The 9800-nt window shown below is 44.3% G+C and overlaps 1 protein-coding gene across 2 annotated transcripts in view; it reads right to left on the bottom strand.

The window, feature by feature from the left end:
- Arid2 (AT-rich interaction domain 2) overlaps positions 1-9800 on the bottom strand; it is a 122735-nt gene that overhangs the window by 9484 nt on the left and 103451 nt on the right. For both annotated transcript variants that reach the window (XM_021182945.2, XM_021182946.2), the window contains 4 exons: positions 5904-6042; positions 5729-5814; positions 4405-4528; positions 4220-4311 (listed from right to left, as the gene is read on the bottom strand). In XM_021182945.2, coding sequence (XP_021038604.1) covers positions 4220-4311; positions 4405-4528; positions 5729-5814; positions 5904-6042 — 441 coding nt within the window. The remainder of the gene's footprint in view (positions 1-4219; positions 4312-4404; positions 4529-5728; positions 5815-5903; positions 6043-9800) is intronic.

The following is a 9800-nucleotide window of genomic DNA, read 5'->3' as shown; positions in this document are numbered from 1 at the left end:
CACGCTGTGACGTACAGAGGACACTCGTGTGCTGGGGGAGGAGGAGGAGGAGCACGCTGTGACGTACAGAGGACACTCGTGTGCTGGGGGCCTCTTCTAGCCTAGCATGTGTTTGGATATGGGATCAGTCTCTAGCACCAAACCAACACACCCCCAACACAAAACCAATAACTTTGTACTTTCCATGTTGCACATTAACAAAAAGTTATCCCTGAGACACTTGTCTTCCTGGGTCTGTTACCACATTCAATATACTTTCTAGTCCCATCCACTGATATGCTAGTTCCAGTTTTGTTTAGTTTTGTTTTGAACATGTTAATAGGTAGCATCCACAGTGAAGATCACACTCTCTTCCGCTTGCCAGCTGATGACATTCAGGCTGTCTCCCTTTCCTAGCTATTGTGAGCAGAGCAGCCGTGACAAGGCAGAGCAAGAGAGCAAGCGGCCTTTGGGCAGATGCCCAGGGATGGTAGAGCTGGACAATACGGTCCATTTATTTTTAGCTTTTTGAATTTTCCACACTTGTTTCCAGAGGGCCTTAGCAGTTTTCAGTCCCACCAACAGAGCAGCCGTGAGGAAGGGCTCCCTCACGCAGATCCTCTCCAGCATTTCTTGTCTGTTGTTTTGTATGATGTTTGCCATTCTGACTGGGGTAGGATGAAACCTCAAAATTATTTGATTTGCTTTTCTCTGATAGGGCAATCAACATTTTTATGAGATTTATTTAGTTATTACTTTTTACTCTTTTGAGAAATCTATGCAGATCTACAGTTCACTTTTTGAATGGGTCATTTGTTTAGTGACTTCATAATTTTATTTTTTGGTTCTCTATCTATTCTGAATGTATAGCTGGAAGCGTCTTACCCGTTCTGTGTCTCGTCTTCACTGGATTGCTTGTTTCTTTAGCCACGGAGGGGTTTCTCAGTGTTGTGAAGCCCACTCGTCAGCTGCTGGCCGCAGGCCCTGAGCATGTGGGTCCTACTTTAAAAAGGCCTTCTCCACACTTGCATCTTGGAGATTACTATTCATGTTTTTACTCTAGCACATACTCTCATCCACTTGGAGTCAGTTTTTGTGTAAAGTGATGGATACAGGTCCAATCTCGCTCTTTGGCCTGGGACACTAGGACACTCAAGTCTCCCTGCCGACATTTGCTACACGTTTTTTTTCTTTTCTCCAGTGTCTTTTGGCTTCTCTGTAGTCCCACGCACTCATGCTCAGGTCTTCCATTTTGCTTCCGTAATCTACACGTATGACTTGGTGCCATTACTATACACTGCTTCTGGCTTTATTGTTATGGCTCTGCAATACATCCTGAAATCTGAAATTATAATCCCTCAGCACTGTTCTTTTGGCTCAGGTTTCTTGGGCTATGCAGGGTGTTTTGTGATTCCATATGAATTTTTGGATAGTTTTTTTTTTTCCTCCTATTTTTGTGAAAAATGACATGAGGATTTTTGATGGACTTGAAGATCTGAACTGGATCTGACCTAAAAGTCTCCTCCCTGGGGACTGACTTCCATAGCACTAGAAGGTGCTGTGTCAGGTTACAAGAGCGGGACGCAACCAACAGTGCTACATGGCGGTAATGCCTACGAGCCACAGCAGTGACCTGCATGGCAAGGTATTCCTGTGGGCACAGCAGAGGCAAACAGAGGCACAGAACTTGGCAAGAACCAACAGCTCTCTAATGAGACTTAAGGCCTGCTCAAGAGAAGGACAGCATACCTGGCACTGGAAATGTCACAAGTTACCTGGGGTTAGAGCAGTCAAAGATCTTAGAAGAGAGGCTACTCCTGAAACTTTAACAAATCATAGTGATTTCTAATTGCTAAATGCTAAATTTAGAATGCTAAATACCTATGCTTAACCCACAGATAACTGTAGCTCTAGTTTCTCATCCAAAAAACTTACCTTGGCAACAGATAGTAACCCCCCAGAGAACCACAGGGAGTCTGAATGCAGGAGGAAAGTCACCATGTGTCCGTCACCCAGCCCCAACACATACGCACACACAACACACTTCTGCAGCTAAGCCTCAGAAACACGGAAGTCGCCAGAGATATTTTAAGAGCCAGGAAATTTGCTATGAAATTGTGTCTCTGAGAAATGACAGTGAAACTATATCCATGAATATCCACAGCTGCCTAAATAAAACCTGAACAAGCACAATACCAATAGGTATGCTAATCTGGTAGGAAGCCTTACCAACAAAGAACTCTTCAATTTCAGAGCTTGCTGAGAGAAGAAAACAAGTCTTCCCTGGGGATGAACCGCTAAACTGGTTAACTAATGCCAAGTCAACAACAGTTCTGAAATCATGTCTCCATAAGTAACGTGTGTGTGTGTGTGTGTGTGTGTGTGTGTGTGTGTGTGTGTGAAGATAAGGCCAGGAGTGTTAGGATTTTGTCTGGATTCCACCTCCAGTTACCTGGCAAAAGCCAGGTAGGCCTGGCCCACGATAAAAGGGTAGCTTGGCCCCTCCTCTCTCTCTTACTCCTGCTTCCCTCTCTCCCTTGCTCCCTTGGTCCCCCTCTCCCCCCATCCCCACAGCGTGGTCACGACTGGCCTCTATTTCTCTACTCTCTCCCTCTCTCTGCCGTTTTTCTACCTCTCCTACCCTCTTAACTCCCGCCCAGATGCTCGGAATAAACTCTATTCTATGCTATACCATTGTGTGCTGGTCCCTCAGGGGGAAGGGATGCCTTGTCTTGGGCCCACGGTTCTTTTTTATAGCTGCAATACAATGAGCGTGTGAGGAAGCAAGGCTGGGGAAGACATGGAAGGAACTGGAGGAGGAAATGGAAGGGTGAAATGATGCAGTTATATGTTAATGGGATTTCAAAATAACATCACTAAATAAATAAAATAAATAAAAAAATAAATAAATAAAATCTAAACGCTGATATAGTGAAATTACCTCCCTTTGTAATTAATTCCAGTTTTTATGCTTTGAAAAATCTACTTTAATCATTATAATACCTAAAACAATGTGAGTGGGTAGAGATGGAAGGCATATGGACTAGATGGGCCTGTGAAGTAAGAGGCACAGACAGCTTACAGGCTGCTTAGCTGAGGATGCGAGAAGAGTAAACAGGAGATGGGCTGAAGGGAGACCCGTAGGTTAGTGGCTCTCAGCCTGGGGGTTGTGACCCCCACTTGTCTATCTCCAAAACTATTTACATTAAGATTCCTAATAGTTTGGAGCTAAGACGAAAGGACCCTGATATAGCTGTCTCCTGTGAGGCGATGCCAGTGCCTGGCAAATACAGAAGTGGATGCTCACAGTCAGCTATTGGATGGAACACAGGGTCCCCAATGGAGGAGCTAGAGAAAGTACCCAAGGAGCTGAAGGGGTCTGCAACCCTATAGGTGGAACAACAATATGAGCTAACCAGTATCCCCAGAGCTCGTGTCTCTAGCTGTATATGTAGCAGAAGATGGCCTAGTCGGCCATCATTGGGAAGAGAGGCCCCTTGGTCTTGCAAACTTTATGTGCCCCAGTACAGGGGAACACCAGGGCCAAGAAGTGGTAGTAGGTGGATAGGGGAGAGGATGGGGGGGGGTGTATAGGGGACTTTGGGCATAGCATTTGAAATGTAAATGAAGAACATATCTAATAAAAAATTGGAAGAAAAAAAAGATTCATAACAGTAGCAAAATCCCAGGTGTGAAGCAGCAATGAACGTAATTTTATGGTGCGGGTCACCATGACCTAGGAGCTGCATCGAGGGAGGGCCGCAGTGTTAAGGGAGGCTGAGAGCCACTACTGCAGAGGACAGAGTCTGAAGGATGGAGCCATTCCTTACTTTCCAAATACATTTACAGATTGCACTAGAGGGGAATTATAAAACATCATTACAGTGATACCTAATACTCATAGCTCTGACAAGCTTATATAAAACACCAGATGTCAAAGGGAACTGGACTGACTCCACGCGATGCAAACGGCCGATCCCCTCTATGTTTCTTCTTCAGAAGCACTTTCCCCCCAGTAAATGCTAAGGCCAGGAAGAAAAATGTCAATAAGACAAGTTTAAGGCTTGTTTTCTGTTTGTTTTAACTGTTTTGGCTTTGAAGAGATCATGATGTCCTGGCCTTAGCATAAGATTTGGACACATTCACAACTCAATCAGGAAAACAGCAAAGAGACAGGCAATGCTACTCACTCACGGATGGCGGCAGCCGGTTTGCCTTGGTTACGGAGACCGTTACTCACCTGCGCCCACACTCTGAGTATTTACCAATATTTTTTAATATTAAGGCAGCTGTTAGTCGGATGTGTTTAGTTATTGGTCCCTCTTTTTCATCCTTAAAAAGAATGGAGAACATAAAAAAAGAATAAAGATCTAACTCACACAGGACCACAGCCCTCCATGGACAAGGTTTGGAAGGGGCACTCACTGTGAAGTCCCGGAAGACAAGGTTCCTCGAGCCTCTCCGCAGAGCCATGAGTGCAGCACTGGGGTGGCTTGCAATGGCCTTCTGGGCTCTGGGAGCAGAGCCTGTGCCCCCTACAGTGGGCTGCCTAAATGATCAGATGGACACTGTTAGATGCACAGACAGACAACTGTGTCCCACTCCAGCCCACATATGCCTACGCTGTGTTCTCTAGTCGATCCCTTTTCTTTCAGACAGGGTCTTAGCTATGGAGCTCAGGCAGGCCTTGATCTGTCCACCCTACTGCCTGCTGGTATTACAGGACATGGTGCTGCACACCACTCAGTCTGTCAGTTTCAGAGCAAACAACAAACAGATGTCCCTGCATGGTCCATCTCTGTTACTATGTGAGGTAACTGTAGCATAGCATAGCACCAGAGGTGGAGAGTTCTCATCATCTTTGACAGTAACGTGAAGAAGCTGGCTGGCTGCTTCCTGGCAAGCAAACAGCCTGCAATTTTACATCAGGAAGGAAACGGCCCTGTGTATCAGAACCTAGGCTAAGGGCAACAATCACATTGCTTTTCTGAACAATCCTCCCTTCAACCCATCACTGTGACAGAAAGGAGTCGTAAGAAGAAGCTATTGTTCATGGAAGACACAGAATGCAGGCTACACAGATAATCCAGGACGGAGTCCCAGTCTCTGGCCATGTTGACAGGCTGTATGGCCTGCTGCGCTGGAAGGCAGTGGTGGACACCGCACTGGTGGGCACATTCTAACAAACTGGGTTTCTTCTGAAGGCACACAGATGATATATATGCATGTGAACTAGGGATATTTCTGATTTTTTTAGACATAAAATTTGGATATTAAAAATATAACATAGAGATAATCTTCATATATAATCCAGGATGTATGTCTGTATATGCTTATAGATACGTGTATATAGTCTCTTTACCATTACCAAATAGATGAAATATACTCCTACAAAAAGACCTTAGTATACTTCTGATTTATGTCGCTTTCCCTCTTATATTATTTGTCTGCCTAATGACTTGTCTCCAAAGTCAGGGCTCCCTATGGACCACACAGGACAGCTGCTATGAAACCTAGGGAAAGCTAGCTTATGTAGAGAGAACTTATATAGTTTAAGCACAATCACACAGCTTGGTAGTATGAGCTGGGTTAGAATACAGGTTTTAGCTTTCCCATACTGTTTCTTGTTTGTCTTGTGTCTCCCTAGTTTTCTATTTTTTTGTTTTCAGTGCCAAGAACAGGAGACAGGCTCTGGCCATTGTAAGGGCTATTTGTTCTTTATGTGCGTTAGTAAATTAAGTTTCTTTACTTGGTAGAAGATTTTTGATTTGCCACTTGTCCTGGTTCATCTTGCTTTAATCCTGCAAGCAGGGCATCCTTTGAACAGTGCTTATCCTTAAGGAGAGAAGAAAGTAAAAGGTACATATCATAGTCTTGAACGTGAGCAGACGAGCCACTAAGCAAGCAGTCCCATGAAAGCATACCTGTAAGTGGGTAATGAAAGAGAACCTCTGCCGCTGGAAAGGCTCACAGCCTTCCCAAAGACACTGCCCCGGATACACATCTTTTCCTCCATGTTCAGTAGCTGCATGATAGAACACTTGTGAGGGGGTCTGAAACCACCTACAAAAAGAAAAGGCAAAGCATTTGAAACTTGGATAAGTTCTTTAACAAGTGTGTACATGCAGGGACTTTCAGAGTCCAGAAAACAGCACTGGATTTATTTTTTTACGGCTTTTATGTAACTGTGTCTATATTTTAACCAATTAAAAAGTACTTTTAAAGACTGGTTTATTTTTCTGTGTATGAGTATTGTGACTGGACACATGCCTGTGTATCATCTGTGTGCCTGGTAGCCCCAGAGGTCAGAAGAGGTGGTTGGATGCCCTGGAACTGCAGTTACAGATGGTCGTGAGCTGCCTGCCGTACGGTGCTGGGAAGGCAGCCCAAGTCCTCCCTCTGCAGAAGCAGCAAATGTCCTTAAGTGTTGAGCATCTTTCTAGCCCCCAACTTTTAATGTGTATCACAAACCAGTATCTCAAATCAATATTAGCTCAGGAAATGTTGGATATTTAAAAAGATTTAATGAAGAATGTAATTACTGAATTACAAAAGATAATCCTAAAAAGTCACAGATTACAAATCTCATTTCTATTCATAAAATCAGGATATCCATTTTTAATTCTAAGTACTCCAAATAATATTTCACTCACATGAAACAAAACAACTCAAATGCGATTATATATACTCTGTTACTATCATGAGGAAGATCTCTTACTCAGAATTTCACTGAGATTCTGTTACAAATTGAAAAGGTTTTAAGTATTGTACAATGATGTTTTAGTCAACGGCGGGTGACATACATGGCTGCATCTATGGCCTGTGTGTTATGATGTGACTACGCAGCCAGCTTGGTGCAGTATCTAGTGTGAACAAATACAGCCAGCCATGCAGAGGACAGAAGCCAATGCATAAAACAAGACACTAGGTAAGGATAACATATGTGACCGCTTTATCTATTCAAATTTTCCCTTCTCGTGTAGCAGGCTCTCTAGATAGGCTTCTGTAAATACAGCCTTCCTAACATCTACACAGTGAGGCCATCGCCTAAGTACCCATGTCTCAGCATGTATCTTTGATAGAGGATGTTATTTGTACATACCTTAAATATAAATGCACCACTGGTGATTTGTCAAAAAGATTGGTAGTGTCAAACATTTTGCAAAACATAACATTAGTCAACATTGTGATACATGAAGTTGGCAACTTGCTAATGATGATGGGGAAAAAAAAGATGGCTAATTTTTTGCCTTTTCAAGACAGGTTTTCTCTGTGTCCTCGAACCCACAGCCCGCCTCTGCCTCCCAAGTGCTGGTATTAAAGGCGTGCGCCACCACACCCAGCAATGCTGGTCCAGACGGTCATCCTCATGCCTGTGCTGTTTAGTGCTGGCGCCAGGGCACACACACATCTAGCCAGGCAACAGTGTTTCCTTGTATCAACTTGACTACTTAAACATATATAACTGTGTGTCATGGGTTTGTCAGTGTTCATCACTCTGCCTGCCCATCATTATATGTTCCTCTCCCCAGTCCATTACTTTATACCTCCTCTCAGATCTCTTTTCTTTCTTCTTTTCTGACTACTCATGAGCCACTCTTCGGCTGTGGAAGCTCAGGATGCAGTTCTAACCGATCTGTGAATGCAGCTGGTACACATGGGATGAAAACCAGCGGAGGCTTCTAAACTAGTATGACAAAAGGTCTGAATTTTACAGAGGGAGAGCTGGGTGGCAAATACTTGCAATCTCAACACTTAGAAGGCTGAGGTTCAAGGTTGCTAAACTAAGACACTTAGTAAGTTGTTGCCTCAGCATGCGCTCCACCCTCCCTCCCACATGGAGAGCTGAACATGCAAACACACATGCACACACACGGGGGAGAACCACTGAGTCGGAGGGCTGCCATTATTGCTTACTGGAAGAATCCTCCTCACCACTTTCTTCCTAGTAATCATCTAGCCCACTCCCCAGTATCACAAAAGCAAACCCGCTTATTAACCCTGAAAATGAAAGAGCACTAGAAGAGAAACAACACCTCCCTGCCACCTGATTCTCAGCAGCACTAAAGCCTCGTCCTGCTGAGAACACGTGGAAGTGCTGCTGACTGGGTGCTGTATGTAGCTCACCCCTCCCTCAATAGTTAATCTTGACTCAAATTGTAAAACTGTTTTCCTTAGCATAGCTCACTGCCTTCTGCAGAAACCGTTATAGTCAGCACAGTGTGAATGTGCACCTCCTGGTGGGCTTACAAGGCCACCCCTCTGGGCAGAAAACTCTCTCGGAAATTTTCACTTACTGGAAATCTAGTTTTAATGTTATTTGTAAAGTTATCAGGTGGCCATAAATAAATGTGAGCTGTGATCACTGAGACCTTTACGTTTGCTGATATTAGTACTAACAGAAGCCTCTTGTATGCTCACCTGCCCATTCTGTTAACTCTTTATGAGACAGGGTCTTGTGTGTGGCTCTGGGTAGCCTTGAACTCTTCAAAGTGCTGGGATTAAACACATGCCTCAACAACCGGACTGTCTTGTTAACCCTTAGTTCTGAGATAGCCTCAGGTCTCCAAGATACATGCCCTGCATCTGTGCCTCCATTACCATGCGATTCTCTGCAGTCACCACTCATCAGAACTGCTCCAAAGTCAAGTCTTCTCCTGTGGAGCAGGAGTCTGAACACAGAGACAGTGTTCCAGTTTTCCCTCTCTCCACATGAGACATGTTACTGAAGGCACATGCAGTCTCCATTCTTCCTCTGTGCTGGCTTTCCTGTCCAGACTCTGGTTAGCACCTGTCCTTCCCCCTGGGTCTTAGCTGCTGTGCCCAGGCTGTCCTTCTAATCCACTCGCTGAGTTCCACGCTGCTCCTTCAACAATAACTACCTTCTTTGTACCTTCTATGTATTTCTATGTATATCTATGTATTTCTATCTATCCTTGAATCTTCTATCTATCTATCTATCTATCTATCTATCTATCTATCTATCTATATCTCCTACTGAGAATACAGATGTGAAGGCCTGAGAGTAAAGAAAGCCCTGTCATCAGGCCGGGTGACCAAGGTTGAACGGTGGAAGGAGAGAAGCAGACCCCCACAAGCTGTCCTCCGGTGGCCTGGCCCCCTCCCACCAGTTACAAATGCAAGCCCCTTCCGCTTCATGCAGCTACTCTCAATAGGCAGCAATGAAAATTACTGATATTTCCCAAAGTGATACAAAATGTAACAGTTGATCATTTTTAGTGCATTAACCATATCTGCTAATTTTCTTAGTCACCGGCGATTGTCAAAAGGTAGGTACTGTTTTTCAAGACAAGAGGGGCAAGTGGAAACACCAGGCCCTCTGCTCATGATCTAAACAAGTGAGAACAAACAGCTCAGGGCACACTCCTCTCCACAGCAGTTTCCCTTTAGCTAAGTTCTTCTTTCTTATCCACAATGGGCTTTTTGGTTCCAGTGGATATAATTAACCTAACACTAAGCCTCCTAATTGCAGCTGCCCTAAGTAGCTACTAAGTAAAATACTCAAATTAGAAGAACAAAGCAAAGCAAGCAAGCAAACAACACATCCTCAACCACCAAATGGAAGAACAAGGAGGAAAGCGTTGAAACCTGCTTAAACCCAGCCAGCAGGGTCCTCCCTGGTGCAGGTGCCCTCAGCCGGCTGCTGGGAGACACCACAAGCACACTTCCTAACCCTCCCGTTCATCCTTCAGAAGCTTGCAGCCTAGTCAAAGGCCACGGGCACAGAGACACATCAATAATACATAGGGTGGCATTGTGTTTTAACAAACACACCATATTCAAAAGATCAACTTAAAAAG

This window comes from Mus caroli, chromosome 15, assembly GCF_900094665.2.
Source record: "Mus caroli chromosome 15, CAROLI_EIJ_v1.1, whole genome shotgun sequence".
Lineage (NCBI taxonomy): Eukaryota > Metazoa > Chordata > Mammalia > Rodentia > Muridae > Mus > Mus caroli.
The sequence above is the reverse complement of the archived record's forward strand: the minus strand, read 5'-3'. Positions and strand labels throughout refer to the sequence as shown.